Source organism: Cucumis sativus, chromosome 4 (assembly GCF_000004075.3).
Source record: "Cucumis sativus cultivar 9930 chromosome 4, Cucumber_9930_V3, whole genome shotgun sequence".
NCBI lineage: Eukaryota > Viridiplantae > Streptophyta > Magnoliopsida > Cucurbitales > Cucurbitaceae > Cucumis > Cucumis sativus.
In genome coordinates this window covers 14,143,870-14,160,868 of record NC_026658.2, presented here as the reverse complement: position 1 = coordinate 14,160,868, position 16,999 = coordinate 14,143,870, and the positions used below count along the sequence as shown (strand labels likewise).

Here is a 16,999-nt window from a genome sequence, read left to right as displayed (position 1 = left end):
CGATCAATTTTTTTATATTTTAGATTTGTCATTCATTTCGTCTTTATTCTGTAATTTTTCTTTTTCTTTCCATCGTATTTTTTATTTGTAATTCTTTTTTTCAAATTGTTATTGGGTGGTTCAAGACCATGTATCAAATATAAAAGATATATTTTTGTTATTTGGTTGTTCAAGTCTTCAAGATCGTGTATTTGGTACACGATTTTGAACGATATACAATCGTCTACAAAAAATGTTATCAAATCTAAATAATGATATAATCAAATAATCTAGCGAAACTCTAGAATTAAAAAACTCCAAAATATTACTTAGGTAAATAATTTTTTGATTTTGAAATTGTTACGTGTAAATATCTTGCACTTTTTCTTTTTTTTTTTTTTTTGTTGAAAAACCTCCCAAATATTACTTAGGCAAGTGAATGTTAAAAAGATTATTGTAAAAATGTGAAGGAAAGAGTAAAAATTTTATTACAATATTTTGAGAAAATGTGTAATGAAATTAAATTGGATAATATGTTTTTAGCTTATCGGGTTCGTCTTCCGTCCGGAGATGCGACGGCGGTGGATTGAATGATGCTGAGACTGAGAGTGAATCCCGCCGTTTGGTGCTCTGTTCCGATCTCCCATTTCACCTCTCTTCCCCTTACCCCTTCAATTCTCAGACCTCTTCTTCGCCGCCACAACCCTCGTCTCTTCCTCACCCGATTCTCCGCTTCCTCTGCCGTGCATAATACCTCCCTATCTTCTTCATCCAAACCCCTCTCCGATGCCGACTTCCTCCCTTTCCTCTCATGTTCGATGCCTACTTATCCTCTCAAAGTCGCCGTTCTTCTCAGCGGCGGCGTCGATAGTAGCGTCGCACTCCGCCTTCTCCACGCTGCTGGCCACTCCTGCACTGCCTTCTACCTCAAAATCTGGTTCCAGGTGTGTTATGTTATATGGTTCTTGTGTTTTCTTGCAAATTATGGTAGCTGATAGAGTGAATGCTGGCGCAATTGTGAGTAATCAAATGGACATTTCAGCTCGAAGGTAATAACCTTTTTGTGTGAACGCACTTTAATGGGTTCTGTTTTCGTAGGAAGACTTCGAGAATTTTTGGTCAGAATGTCCATGGGACGATGATTTGAAGTATGCTAAAGCTGTTTGTGATCAGGTTTGTTACTATTTTAGCCTCTAAGTCCATCTAGAGTTACAAAGGTTAATTTTTCCAACGAATATTCAAATGAAATAAAGGATTTGTTGGGAAAGTTGAATATAATTCAAGATACCCACCAGTAATGTCTTTCTTCTGTAGTTTGTGCTCAAGAGAGATCTTTGAGCTGAAAATGTTATGTAAATTGGTTTTCAGGTTGATGTACCGTTGGAAGTAGTTCATTTGACAGAGGAATATTGGAGGAATGTGGTAAGTGCATTTACAACTACAATTTTATCCTATAGCTTTGTTGGATATGTTAACTATATATTAATACATCCAATCAATTTACTTGTAGCTGTTCCGGCTGACCATCTTCCTCATTCATTCTTTTCTAGCATGACAAACTGGTATTGGGTTCTCATATATGTCTACTGAATATTGTTTATTTCATGCTTTTAGGTTTCTTATATAATTGAAGAATATCGATGTGGCCGTACTCCAAACCCTGATGTTCTTTGCAACACAAGAATAAAGTTTGGTATGTTCATTAGATTGACATGAAAATTTGGTTATATTGTCAAGCTTTCTATTTATGTTTATGATTTCGTTTGTATTAATCTGAAATATGGCAAGCCCTGCTTTTTCCAGGAGCATTCATGGATGCAATAAGCAATATGGAGTTTGATTATGTTGCTTCAGGGCATTATGCGAATGTTATTCACCCATCTGCTGATCAAATGGATAAACCTTCTGTTTTAGAACTGTCCAAGGACATGGTATCTGGAAACGATTGCATGGACCTTTCTTTTAATCTAACCTGTCCTATAGGGAGTATCGGTTATTCCTTGCTTAACTTCAATATTTTGTGGTAGGGAAAGGGATCGTAGTGAGGTTTGGTCTTTCATTAGATTTCATGTGTCTATTTGGGCTTCGATTTCAAAGTCCTTTTGTAATTATTCCATAGGTAATATCCTTCTAAGTTGGTCCCCCTTCCTTGAGTTGGGGTTGCTCTCTGTGGGCTGGTTTTTTTTGTATGCCCTTTAGGTAGGACACTATTTTGCTATTTTCATGACTTTTGTCTATATTCTACACTACTCATGGCAGTTAGTAATGCCTTTAATAATTTAACTTGAAGTTTCATGTATAAACTCAGTGGAATAGATATGACTAATATTGCATTATACGGCCAATATTTGTTGCAATCCTTCAGGAAACAACATCATTAATACGCTTTATGATTTATGTATCACTTACCTAGTTCAAGGTTTATCATCAAACCCATTTATCCCTTCCTTGTTCCTTCTTGCTCCAAAATAAAGATTTCTTATTTTACTTTGAATATTGTTGTTCTTAGGTCAAGGATCAAACGTATTTTTTATCACATCTCTCACAGAATCAACTTAAACGGCTTTTATTCCCTCTTGGTTGTATCCCAAAGGTTTGTTCAAGCTAAATTTGTAGTATTTGTTATCATGTATTTTTTTTTAGGTATCTCTTACGTTTCAGACTAGTGTAAATTTGTATGATTTGGTACTGGTCTTCTAAGCTTGTACAGACATAAACACCTAGTGGCTAACATTGGTTGCATTCAGTTGAGAAATTTGTGTATTTAATAAAAGTTAAAAATTGTATTAGAGACTTTGGCACGCCAGTTGATGTAGATAACATTTTAGTGATTTGTGGATGTTATATTGCAGTATTGCAGTTTGAACCTATTAAGTTTTTACTATTCTCGTGTGCAAAACTTATATAAGTGCCTCAATTTATTAGTTAATATCATGCTAACTCCTTTCCCAACTAGCTACATTCTTTCAACTTATGCTCTATCTTTTCTGAAGGAAAAAGGAATACTTGTGTGCTTGTTATGTTGTTAATATGTTTTCTAGGGTTGTGACTTCAGCAATATTTTTCTTCTCTCAGCCTTATATTCCCTCAACAATCATCTGCAGGATGAGGTTCGCAAGCTTGCTGCAAAATTCAACCTACCAAACAAAGACAGAAAGGATTCACAAGGAATATGTTTCCTTGGGAAGGTACTTTGGATGTGGTGATTCATACATTTCTTTTGTTTGTCTTTTTTTTTCGGGAGGCTAATGCCTTTCTCAAAATTCTTTGTTTCAATACTTATCTATTTCTAATATTTTGGTGTTGCTATTTTATATTTTAGAATATTCTTTACTACTTTTTAGAACTATTTATAGTAATAAAGGCTGGCCTAAAGGATTTAGTAAAAGATTTGCCAACACAAGTTGAAATTTTCTGATGGCTATACTTTCACTGAGCAAGTGTTTTATTTCCTTATTCTTCCTGACAGCAACTATTTTCATTTATCCTGTTTCTGAAGATGGGTCCTGTTTAAGTTATCTTGTGGTAGAATTCATGTAGAACCTGTTTCTTTGACGTGTAGATAAAATTTAGTGAATTTGTAGCAAGACATATTGGGGAGGATGAAGGTGTGATATTGGAGGCAGAGTCGGGAGATTTTCTTGGCAAACATCGAGGATTTTGGTTCTACACAATTGGCCAACGCCAAGGTCTAAGACTTCCTGGAGGACCTTGGTATGCCTTTTCAGTTTCTTTTCTTTAAGAACAAATTTGATGATCTCTAGCTGTTGTATGACCATTTTACCAAAACTTCAAGAACATCTTCAACCGAGAGATTTGAGCATTCCGTTGTGCCAGTTTAGGATTTAGTGACGTGATTACATTGAGATTATTTCCAATCTGGTGCTTCGCAAGCTCACATTCTTTACTTACGTCTCTTGCTGAGCTATATTACAATGACGATTTCAGCTTTTTTGCCTTCATCTAATGCAGGTATGTCGTGGAAAAAGATATAAAGAACAATGTAGTATTTGTGTCGAGAAACTATTTCTCATTTGACAAAAGGAGGAGGGTGTTTCGTGTTGGATCTCTAAAATGGCTTAGTGGTTTTCCTCCAGACCAATTTACTGAGCTTCAATGTAAGGTATAGTTTCAGCTTCCATCTCCCATATTTCTTGTTAGTTTCAGTACTTCAAGTTGGCCTGGCCGTAACAGTTTAACATAAAAGAAAATTTTCTTAACTTTTTTACAAACCTTTCCAGAGAACCCATCAGTTTATTCCTGCAAGCTTGTGTTGGAAGTTTGACAAGCATGCTTGGTAATATTGATAATCCGGAAATGTTGACTGTTACATGAAAAAAAGAAAAATTGTCTTCCATGATTATTTAATAGAACAAGCATCTCGACATAATCTGTTTTTCTTTCAAACAAAGGATTTAAGTTTAGAATTCAATTCTATCTGTTAGGGGACTGTGGCCTTTCTCTTTGAGAAGGGAAAATGTAGTAAGATTAAGTAGATGATCTAGAAATGTTATGGGGAGGCTATGCCCGTTATATTCCGCCCATTTGCTTTGAGATTGTGTTATTGGACTCTAGTTCTCATCATGTCATTTCGACTTCATTGTTTCATAATTTTATACAATTCAATTTCTAGGTCCGACATGGCCCGAGTTTCTATAGTTGCAATTTGACAATGGAACACAGTGAGGATGGACATGAAGACGTTGCAGTCGTCCACCTAAGCGAAGACGACCAAGGCCTCGCAGCAGGCCAGTTTGCAGCCTTTTACAAGGGAAGGAGCTGCATTGGGTCAGGTGTGATTTTAGAATCATGGGATGACCAAGGGTTTCCTGTATGTCAAAAGGCTATTGAAAATGCACAAATGGAAGATAAATCGAAACTTGGCAAACCAATAAAGATAAAAGTGAAACCAGAGAGTGGTATGAAAGAATCTAAAGCCAAAGACGATACAGAAATACACGACAAGTTAAGGAATGAAGAAGCCACTGTGGTTGAGCAAATAAGAGAAGTATCTCCAGATGAAGCAATGGCCACACCCTCAATGAAATGGCTTGGAAGTCTTAAGAAGAAGTTGCTGCAGATATTTTAGGAGAAGTTTCTTTTAAAATTAGAGTGTTATATTGAAATCATGATTCATGCAATGGTAATGAGATTTTATTGACGGATGTAACGTGTAAACAACAAATGAGGTTTGCTTTTTAGATTACCGTTGTATCAACTCTATACGTTTTTTAAATGACACAATTTAGCGTTTGATGTATTATGATAAGCTTTGTTGGCTTCCCCTGCTTTAAATATCAACGGGTCTAAAAAAATAAAGTTTCTAAAAAATGGTCCAATTTTCCAAACATAAAATTAAAGAGGTTCATTTTTGCTAATTTCTCGATAATTTTACGTTACCTATCAAAATTCGGAGTGTCCTAAAAAACTAATTAATTGAAAATGAATCTAAAATTCCAAAGTAAAACTAAGGTCAAGTTTTAAAATTGCACTAAAACCCATTGCTACGGCCAGCGGATAAAGATAAACCTTTCAGTTTTGCTATAAACCACCAAAAGTTCTTCTTCCCAACTTCGTCTTCCCGGCGCCAATCCGGAGCTCCGGCCATGGCAGCTTTGAAGCTCTGGTACACTTCAACTCTCTTCTCTTTCACTCCATCTAAATCTCTCTCTAGGCCTTCTTCATATGCTTCTACTCCTTCAATTTCTTCCTTTTTCCCTCTTCCATCTTCTTCACTTTCCTCGTCGAACTTATTCGGTTGCTACAAATCTTCCTCGCTCTCATTTCGAACGCTTTGTGAATGCACTGCGGTTACTGGCGATGCTGGATTCCCTGAAAATTATGTAGATGCTGAAGGAGAGGATCCGGGAGAGTTCGATGACGAATTTGACGATGAGGATTACACCATTGATGTCGAGGCTTTCGAAGAAGAAGCTAAAGACGTTCTTCGAGAGTATTCTAGCTCTTTATCTCGCGAACTAATAATTGGTGGGTGTTCAAGTATTCTCACTGTCGTTTTTTTCTCTCTCTTGCATGAGTTACATGTCTGTAATCGTAAACGAGAAATTTGCTAATTCATTTGTAAGGCAGACTGTCAATTCGGTATAGGTTATGGTCGGATTACCTAAATTCCGTAATTATAGTGTGGAAGTATCTCCTCCTAGGTCCATAGCTTTTCCAGTTGTTCTATTGATCATGTTTGAATATGTTGCATGTGATATATGTGATTATTGCTAACTCCGTTCATTTTTCTGGTCTTCTTAGATGATGAATTAAGTGATCAATCAGAAACTGGTCGGAAGAAAAAGAAGCGTAAGACTACACCTAGAAATGTTGTAAGTTTCTAGTTGTTAATATCGATCTTCAGTTCATTGGGGGCTATGTTATGCTGATATCATTGTATGTTTATGCGTGAAATAGTTTCAATTATAGAACTACTTTAACTAACTGACTAATAATTAAAAAAAAAATGACATCCATTTGTTTTTTTTTGTTAAAAAGGAAATTGTGCTTATTTTCTCACAATTTCTTTAGAATCGGGCTCTATCTTTTTTGAGGAAATGTTTTAATTATTAGTCAAATTTCAATCACAAAAAAAAAAGCGATTATTTTAGAAGTTTTGATAACATAGGAAAAAAACTCATAGGCGGAAGTAGTCTTTATAAGCAAGTTTCAAAATTCAAAAAATCAAACATGGCCTAAGTTACCTTATAGCAAAATTCTCAAGTAAATTTCAGTTAAAATATGATTCTAATTTGAAGGGGAAAAACCATAGTTCGATTGAGGATTTGGAGAATCATTTGTGATTGTAATTGAGACGTGTTTATAATAAATTTAAATGCTAAAATTCATTGAATGGTTGTAACCTGTTAGTTGCCAATTTCATTACCTTATCAGTGACCATGCCCTTTGCTTGTATTAGGACATTCTGGAAATTTATTAAGTATGCGATTCTATTTATTTTTTGTATTTTGTATTCTTGTAACAATCCTTGTGCAAATTTATTGGGAGGTTCTGTTATTGCAAAACACGGGAGAATGGAACTAACTTATTCAATGGTGGTCTTATTTCCTATGCCACTATGTACATGTTCTTTCTCCTATTCATATAATCTTATTTTCAGATCCCAGACCATCTTCTTCCAAGAGTGGCAATCGTTGGAAGGCCAAATGTTGGTAAATCTGCAATGTTTAATAGACTTGTTGGGGTAATAATCTTGTTTCTTGATAGTCCAATTGCCTTTTGTACTATTTAGTTCCCTGGAAATGCGATTTAAAGCTTCCGGTACTACTATTACCCAGACAATGTTGTTCCTTCTAAATTAGCCTTTCTATTGATACCCTAGGGGAACAGGGCTATTGTTGTGGATGAACCTGGCGTTACTAGGGATCGGTTATATGGTAGATCCTTTTGGGGGGACAATGAATTTATGGTTGTGGATACAGGAGGGGTTCTTTCTGTCTCAAAAACACAAAATGATGTTATAGAGGAATTGGCTATCTCGACAACCATAGGCATGGATGGCATTCCCCTTGCTTCCAGGGAAGCAGCTGTTGCAAGGATGCCGTCAATGATCGAGAGGCAAGCCACAGCAGCTGTGGAAGAAGCATCTGTTGTCATATTTCTTGTGGATGGTCAGGTAGTCCCAATTTATGATTATCCAAGTGTACCTCCTTTATATTTATTCTCCAAGCTTTATTATTCAATGCGTTGGAGCATAAGATATTTTGTCAAAATTCAATTAGAAATTGTTTTGGACAAAGGATACTTGCATATAATCTTTTTTTTTTTTTTTTTTTTTTGCTCTCTAATAAAAGTGGCATTGTCTCTTCTATAGCAATATTGGATACATATCGAGTTAAAATATGAAGTTTTTGTTTTATGTCATCAATGATGTGTATGTGTTCAAATCTGAAAAGAAGATACGGATAGATTTACTTCCTCTTCATTTCCATTATATGATTTCATTTTCTGTTGCTAAATACTACTAGCAGTCTGATTAAGAACAAAGATACTCCTACCAGGCAGGTCTAACTGCAGCTGATGAAGAGATTGCTGATTGGCTCCGTAGAAACTACTCAGATAAATTTACAATTCTTGCAGTTAACAAATGTGAGTCTCCACGTAAAGGAATGATGCAGGCATCGGAGTTTTGGTCTTTGGGGTATGTTGTTATTGGTGATTTTCCTTTTAATTTAATTTTTATTTGCATTATGTAGTTCAAAAGTTAACAATGTCCATATTCCTTCGGCTTCAACTCATACTCTTGCCATTTAGTAACATATATCATTGAGAATATTATTGAATTAAAAGTCTGCTTAAGTTAGAATTTTTAGGAGTGTGAGGACATGGTTGAACTTGAAAGTTTTCTGGTAGGAACTACTTGTCATGTTTACACTTTGCACTCCCGGACCCCACAAAGTCCAATATAATTGGCTTTGATCATTTGACCACTAACAGGTTTACACCTCTTCCCGTATCTGCACTATCTGGAACTGGGACTGGAGAGCTTCTTGATCTTTTATGTTCCAGGCTACAAAAAGTTGAGGTGAGGTTTGAATGCTTAAACTTGTGTCTTTACAAGTAGATATGGACGTAGTCTAATCAACCTTACCTTTTGGTTGATCAAGTTCCTGCTTATTTGGCGTTCCCACTTGTTTAAGTATCTACAGTTGCCAACTTTGATACACTATCTTTTGGTCTTCTATTTATTTATTTAAAATATACCTTTTGGTCTTTTATCTCACTAGAATGTCATCCAGATTGGAACTATCTTAAACACTTGTCATTTTTTGTCCCTGTTAAAACGCTTTAGACACTGACGGACCATAAGAAGTATATGTCCAGGTTATCAAAATCGGAAAGGTTCTATGTCCATATTTATTGTATCAAACAAAATTTCCTACCAAAGTGAGCTTAACTCAACAATAATTGGGATGTACTCCCTCCATTGAGGTCATGTGTGTTATCTATCATTTCGGTAATTGTTGTACTAAAAGAGATAACAAAAGAACAAAATTTTCTTGATCAGAATATCAATCAACATCGATAGATCCATGCATTTGCATCTCTGTTTCTTACCATTTTCCTGTTCTGTTGAATTGACATTAATACATGGTGTTGCTATCAGAGTTCCGAGGATCTTCATGAAGAAGAAGATTACATTCCAGCTGTAGCAATTGTTGGTCGACCTAATGTTGGTAAAAGTAGTATTTTGAATGCTTTGGTCGGAGAGGACAGAACGATCGTCAGCCCAATCAGTGGAACTACTCGTGATGCTATTGATACTGAATTTACAGGACAAGATGGTCAGGTTTGAGATGCTGCAACTTTTCTCTTCTCCTTATAAGCAGGCATAAGATGTGATCTCAAGAACTTAAAAGTATGCTTTTTGGTTTTTTTTTTAAACAGAGACAAACTTCTTTATTAATAATAGAAACTCAAAGTACAAGAGATATATACAATGAGCGTAATAAAGAAGCCTAAAGAGCAAAAAGTAGGTGGGATTAGGAGGTGCACCCGGGCTGGGAAGCTTTAATTTTAGTGCCCGTTCTTAACTTCTTAGTTCTGAGAAGTTTCAATTTTAGTGCCTGTTCTTTCATGAATCTAATCTTGATTGGTTCTTATTAAACCACTGATTCATCCAAAAGCTTAAGCTAGTGGTTAAAGACAAATTTAATTATATATCACCAACACTCCCCGTCACTTGTGGGCTTGAAATATTTGAAAGGTCCAACAAGTGGAAATTGATTTTAATTGGGGAGGAAACGACAATGCAAGGGTTTGAACACAGGACCTCCCTGGACCACCTGCTTTGATACCATATTAAACCACCGATTCATCCAAAAGCTTAAGCTAGTGATTAAAAGCAAATTTAATTATATATCACCAACAATTCTAATGCTAAATTGTGATCTTTCTTACAGAAATTTCGATTAATTGACACTGCTGGAATTAGAAGAAGGGCTGCTGTAGCATCATCTGGTAGCATGACTGAGTCTCTCTCTGTCAATCGAGCATTTCGCGCTATTCGTCGTTCTGATGTAGTGGCTCTTGTCATTGAAGCCCTGGCTTGTATCACTGAACAGGTAGTTCTTGGGGCTCTTTATTGAAACATATTTTGTGATAGTATGATCAATACCCAGTGAGTATTCTTACATTTCATTCTTTTAAGCTTCTGTATGATAACTTCAATTCAAATGAAACCACGGTGGGGCATTGCATTATTTTGTTTTCTTGCGTTCAAGCTAAATGGTATCGGTGGTTAAATTTTAATTTCACCTCAAATTTAAGCTTGAAATTATTGCAAGGAATGTGATATTAAAATGCTTAGAAATAATAATAATATATTAGGGAGGTACTGAATTGGATTCAGGCTCTGTTAATCACATTCTGATTTCCTCCTCTTTGTTTTACTTATTTAAGGAGACCTAGTAAGAGGGTAAAAAGGGAATGCAAGGACCTTTAGAAGAGTGAGTTGGTAAGGACTGAACTGGATCATCAGAGAACTTCTAAACCACCAATTTGCTTTTGTACTTAAGCTAGGAAGAAGAAAGATAAGGATAGCAAGGACGGGTGAATTTTGTTGTAAGAGGGTTGCTATACACTAATGCAGAGGTAGGAGAGTCATATATGATACATTGTCAAACGGAAGGTTATTAGGATTTGTTAGCTTTAAGACAGAAAACAGGAGGGGAGAGCGAGGCTGGTGTCTAGATTGTATGTCTAGTAATTTGTATATTATCCGGAGTTAATAAGCTGTTCTTGAACAAAATGTTAATAGCCAGCCTTGTTAAGCATCATTTTGTTTTCCCGAAGAGGTCCATAGGGGCTCTGTTAATTCTACGTTCAAAAGCAATGATTCACTTCTAGTTTTTGCTGGATATTGTATATTTATTAACTTCTTTATCATTTTTGCCTTTTCCTTCGATTCTGCTTTAACTTTTTACTAATTATACAATCATCATATTACACCTGAATGGCGTAGGATTGCAAAATAGCCGAAAGAATTGAGAAAGAAGGAAAAGGTTGCCTGATAGTTGTCAACAAGTGGGATACTATCCCAAATAAAAACCAGCAGACGGCAATGTATTATGAGCAAGATGTTAGGGAGAAGCTACGTTGTCTTGATTGGGCACCTATTGTATACTCTACGGCGATAGCAGGTCACAGTGTCGACAAGTATGTTCGAACACAACTCTCATGTTATTCATACTTGTGACTTTTTCCAAATTGTGCCTACATGCTCATAAGACACTGAAAGGAAATATAATTTATATAAGCGATATTTCTCTTGCATCATGCTTATGGTCATTCTTATCATGTTGGGTTCAGGATTATAACTGCTGCTAGTGCAGTTGAAAAGGAAAGATCTAGAAGGCTTACTACTTCCATACTAAATCAAGTAGTACAGGAAGCCTTAGCTTTTAAGGCACCTCCAAGGACCAGGGGTGGCAAAAGAGGACGTGTTTACTACTGCACACAGGTATTCATTACGAAAGCCAATCCCTTTATTGGGTTGTCGATCTACAAACTTTGGTTTAGGATGAAGCTTGAAATTTTGTTTTGTTTGTTTTACAAATGGCAATACTTTCTTCCATTTTAAAGGCAGCACGTTTTTGGTTGAACTTTAAGGCACTTAAATTCATCAAGTAATCTCGTTAATTTGATTGTCTTATATTACTTCGTCCTCTGCAGGCTGCAATAAGGCCACCCACGTTTATTTTCTTTGTAAATGATGCAAAGCTTTTCCCTGAGACATATCGGCGGTATATGGAGAAGCAACTGCGTGCCAATGCAGGTTTTCCTGGAACACCAATTCGACTTCTTTGGCGAAGTAGAAGAAAAATGGAGAAGGGTGAAGGTAAAAATTACTTGATGGGGTAAAATAATCCTAAATACCTGAGTAACTAAAATTATTTTTTCCTATTGGTTACAGCTAAAGGTCCAACAAAGACACAAGTTAAGCTAACACAACAAGATAGAGAAGTTTCTTTAGCTGTGTGAGTAGATGGGTAAAGATATAAGCTCCTTGTTCCTCCTTGCAAGAGTAACTTCAGAGTTGGAGACAACTTTTAGGAGTGATTTTGAAGTGTCTAAATTCACTTTTCTTTACGTTTAAAACCACTCCAAACACAAAATCAATTTAAATGTTTAATTCCACCAATTTTAAAATGATTTAAAGCATGTGTTTGAAGCGGTTTTAAAAATGATAAAAGTGATTTAAACCATTTTAGAATCACTCTCACTTATGCGCTCTTATTTAAATGGTTCGTTGGAAAGATAAGAAAGGAAATCCAGAAGAAATAATTCAGATGGCTGAAAAGTCGCTGTCTAGGCTGTGTAAACCTGAAGCAGGAAGGACAAACAATTCAATCGTGGTCGTTGAGGAGCAAATATGTAAAGTCCACCAACCAACTATGGTAATTTTTCTTCCCATTACTTTTAAAAGCTTTAATTTTATCAATTTGGATATATGGATGTAAATTGCCTTGTAGTAGTAATTGCACGGTAGTTATTTCAAGTTTTAGCCATTGGAAAAGCTGCTCAAGTAGCAAATGAATGAACTATAAATGCATCAATGGAAGTGAAACTATGTGTCGGATGTAGGCCCTCTATTGGGATAAACATGGGAGAAATAACTCCTTATCTTACAAAGATTGTGAAGTTTCCTTCTATTTGAAAAAAGTTTTAGACCAAATGTCAACTTTTGGCTTGGGCCACGTAGATTGTTACTAATGTAATTGTAAGGGATAGTTATTAGATTTAAAATAATTAGGTATATATCGACATTTAATTTTTTTATAAATATAGTAAAATTTATCAAATTATATCAACGATAGAAGTCTTCACTGATAGACCATGTTGTAAATATTGGTCTATCACTGATAGACCATACGAGTCTATCAACGATAGTTTGGTCATATTTGCAATTTTTTAAAGAATGTTATATTCTTAATTATTATTTTTAAAATGACTCAATTACAATTGCCTTAATTGGTAATGTATGGTAACATTTTTAAAGCTGATAAAATAGTGTAGGGTAACATTTTTAGATAATTGTAAATATAACAAAGGAACATTTTTTTAAAATAGCAAAAAAAAAAAAAAATGTTTACAAACTATACCAAAATTTTGGATTTTATCAATTTAACTTATATTACTATCTATCAATGTCACTATTTAGAAGCATATCAGTGTATCAATTGACCTCTTGTATACCAGTTTGTGAAATTTGTTATTTTTTTATCGTTTTTCTATAACAAAATATATTAGTGATAAACTAGCTTGTGTATATACTCAAGGGAAAATCTGGTATACGAGGTCAATTCTATCATTGATATCGTTCGATTATCAATATAGTATATCACTCTCAGAAAGTTTGTTTTGAATTTTGTTATATTTACAAAATACTTTTGCATTGCATTACATACATTAATATTTTTATTTTCATTCTTATATTTGGAACAACCCTTGTACTAAATTATTTAGTTAAATTTGTGGTTTCACTTTCATTTCAAAATCAATCGGAAACGGTTAGCTCTTCTTATATTTTGAACGTGGAATTCATTGGTAGGTCATATGTATATATTTTGGCTTAATATCTTTTTTGAACTTGATAAACTTTGATATCATACGGTTACGAGGCTTCATTCAAATCAATTGCCAACTCATGTATCCTACTTCGATTAAAAAGCTATGTTTTATTTTCTCAACGTGGAATCTCAATGGTCTCAACGAGGCAAACGTGACGAAATTAGTAGGTGGTTGTTTGTTACACTCAATTCATTTTGTTAATATTTGTCATATGCTTACAACTTGCAACTTAGTTTCCTGTTCAAATAATCTGTGGTCCTCTTCACTCTTCTTTTCAATTTCATTGAATGACCCATTTTTATAGATGCAAGTGATTGGTTTATCACTTTATATCCCATTTAATCTTTAATTGAAGAAAAATAACTCAACAATTGACTATAGAGAAAGTTGGAAAAGCATCTCAGATAGCTCGTGAATCGAAGTCTATGATTTTACTATCTTCGTATCATTTATAATGAAGTCAATGGTTTTACTTATATTCCCTCAAAATATAAATAACACCCAATTTTTGTGTTCAATAATATAATAATTATATCGTCTATTTTCAAACATAAGAAAATAAACTTAAATATTATACTCTCAAAAATATGTTTTATGTTTTTGTTATATTTGTAAATAATTTAAAAAAATTTATCATTTAAAATAATTTCAAGTTTGTTCGTTCCCTATTCAAATCGATAATAAGAAATATATATATATATATGCAATAATGGATTACTTATGGATTAGGATAGATTACAAGAAATTAATCATATTCTTAATCTATGGTCTTACAAATAATTTAATTTATACTACCATTTACTTGAAAGAATATTTTTTTTTGTTGTAAATTAATACTTAATGACAATTTCTTTTTGATTAATAGAGAATTTTATGATATTTTTTTATGAATTTAACTGATATTTGTAAAACAGTAATATTAGAACAAATATATATTTTAGAATTTTCTTTTTTAAATAAAAAGTGATTGGTAGATAAATAGCAAATCTTTTTGAAGGAAACTTTTAATTGACGTTTAATTATTGAGAAACCAATCACACTGTTATAGCAATAAATTCGAACCATCCTCCTTAAAAACAATAATAATAAAAAAATTGAATAAATGTGAACCATTTAATTTAATTACCACGTGGGATTAACAAATATTTAAAGCCTTACATCTTAATATACAATTCCTCTTTAATATAAAAATTTTAAAGTTTAGAAAAGTTGAATGGTGGAAGTGTAAATGAATTGGGTTGGATTGAGTTGGAGAGATTTTTCGGACCGAATCGAATTTCCAGATTGGTTAAATTGACAGCTCAAATAAGATCTTCAACTCAACCTAATCGTTAAAATTCAGGTTCAGTTGAGTTGAGTTGTCGGTTGTTTGTTTATACATTGCATTTTAATAACTAAAATTTCATAAAACTCAAACAAAATTCAAACGTTAAATATAAAAAATCAATATATCTATGAAAATGAGTTATTTTTTAAAATATCTTATTAGAATATTTATTAGTTGTAATATATATTTTAATAATATCATAAATTTGGGTTGGGTAGGATTGGGTCAATCCAGTTTCTAAAAAATGTAGTCGAAACTCAATCCACTTTGAAATAAACATTAAAAAATTTAACACAATCCAACTCAATTCAAATTAAAAATTAATTGAATGGTAATTAGTATGACCTTTCGTTATAGAAGCAGAAGGTTTAAGTCTCTCAATCTTTGATTTTCGTTCTAAAAAAATACTTTACAATTTGTTTAGTTTTAGTTTTAAATGTCTAACTTTCGTCTCTATATCTTTTTAAAAAAAAACGTTTGGTTGTCTATTACATTTTGATATTATATTTTTTTTTGTATGAAAATTATGATTATTATTTATCTAACTTCGAAAATTTTTATCTAATAATGTAAATATAAAGATAATATTCGACGTTTGAAAATATAATGATATTTTGAGAGGAGTGAGCAAACGACTATTTTATAACCTAAATTAAACCTAGTAAATACTATGTCAAAACCACTCTTTTCTAAAATTATTTACTATTTGTTGTTGTATTTATTATTTTCATTACTTGTCTCTTTTTCCTTTGTTACTATGCTTTCAATTTTTTACTTCATTTTTTTCATAATAACTAACTCAACGTTCCGTAAATTTTAAAATATATGACTAAATCCGTGTACGAACCTAAAAGTAACAATAGATAAAACGTTAAAGATTTAGAGGACATACTTTAGAATAGTAACAACTATTGTAAATTATTGAAGGCCCTGTTCTTCTTCTTTTTCGTACTTGGACTCTTATCTCTCATTGAATTTTTGAGTCCCAAATGAAATTTGTTCCAACTTAAAAAAAATAAATTAATTTGGTTCTTTTATATATTTATTTATTTGAGGTGCTTGAAAAATAACAAATTTTCTTTTATGATGATAGAGTTCATGTCGCAAATTTAAAAGTCGATAACCTTTTGATAGTTTTTTATACGATATCACTAATTATTTGTCATATTTACAATATGCAAAAAAAAGATGTCATGAGCTATTTTTTTTCTAAATGTTTTTGTCATCTAATGCAATTTTCCTATATATTAATAAATATTTAACCATATGATGAGACCATCGTATGTGCTTCTTAGGGTTTGTTACGACAAACTTAGACTATATGATGAGACTAGCATAATATATATTAAACTATACGATATCACTAATTGTATGTATGTATGGTTAAGTTGTCGAAACAACTCTGAGAAGCACATACGGTGTTCTCAATGCTCAATACTCACTTTTGACTCCCGTCCTTCTCCTATACACTACTATAATTAAGCGTATTGATTGATGCGTTGCTGTGGTTACAACCTCCAAAATTTCGAGGTATTAATGAGTATCTTTTTTAAAAGAAAAAAAAAAGCCCTAAATAAGTGAGAAGAAACAATGCATTAATGTTATGTATTGAATAACATCTATTATTCCCAACTTGGTATTGTTGGGATTTGTCTTTCCAATAATGCAACTACCATTAAAAGGAGAGGTGCATATTGCAATGTTATACCAATTTGTCCATTTTATTGTTTGCCCTAATATTAAAAACTTTATGCCCCATCATCTTTCTCTCTTTGTACAATACAACTTAATTTCATCTACATCAAATTATTATATGATTTAACCCATGATTTTCCCTTTTCTAAATGCAAACTTATATAGCCACACAATTGTGGTTGATAAAGGAGTTATATGATTGGAATAACGGGTAGGGTAGCAATTTTAGAGATAATAATTCAGTTTAATATTTTTAAAAATTCGTAAATATAAGAAAACTTTTATGGTTTATTAATGATATACCGTGGCAAATTTTGTTATTTGTAATTTTTTTGGATCTAATTTCTATATTTGCAACTATTAGTAAAGAAATACTATTTGTTAGAATTTTGTAAATTATAA

General features: G+C 33.1%; 2 protein-coding genes across 3 annotated transcripts; both read left to right on the top strand.

Moving 5' to 3' along the window:
• Positions 1 to 482: 482 nt before the first annotated feature.
• On the top strand, positions 483 to 5,248 carry LOC101204779 (tRNA-specific 2-thiouridylase MnmA). Of its 2 annotated transcripts, none has more exons than XM_031884029.1 (10): positions 483 to 923; positions 1,078 to 1,152; positions 1,348 to 1,401; positions 1,594 to 1,672; positions 1,783 to 1,910; positions 2,489 to 2,572; positions 3,084 to 3,167; positions 3,542 to 3,693; positions 3,952 to 4,097; positions 4,613 to 4,786. In XM_031884029.1, the coding sequence occupies exons 1-10, from the start codon at positions 570 to 572 to the stop codon at positions 4,636 to 4,638; spliced, it is 1,182 nt and encodes a 393-aa protein (XP_031739889.1). In that variant the 5' UTR covers positions 483 to 569; the 3' UTR covers positions 4,639 to 4,786. The 2 variants fall into 2 exon arrangements, with proteins under 2 accessions (XP_031739889.1, XP_004142116.1); XM_004142068.3 differs by having other exon boundaries at positions 485 to 923; positions 3,952 to 4,102; positions 4,613 to 5,248.
• Positions 5,249 to 5,502: 254 nt separating this feature from the next.
• On the top strand, positions 5,503 to 12,701 carry LOC101205027 (GTPase Der). The gene is made up of 12 exons (XM_004142069.3): positions 5,503 to 5,967; positions 6,244 to 6,314; positions 7,103 to 7,186; positions 7,325 to 7,618; positions 8,004 to 8,143; positions 8,440 to 8,527; positions 9,110 to 9,292; positions 9,906 to 10,067; positions 10,967 to 11,160; positions 11,314 to 11,464; positions 11,677 to 11,842; positions 11,918 to 12,701. Exons 1-12 carry the CDS (start codon positions 5,586 to 5,588, stop codon positions 11,983 to 11,985), a joined length of 1,983 nt encoding a protein of 660 aa, XP_004142117.1. The 5' UTR covers positions 5,503 to 5,585; the 3' UTR covers positions 11,986 to 12,701.
• The last annotated feature ends 4,298 nt before the right edge of the window (positions 12,702 to 16,999 follow it).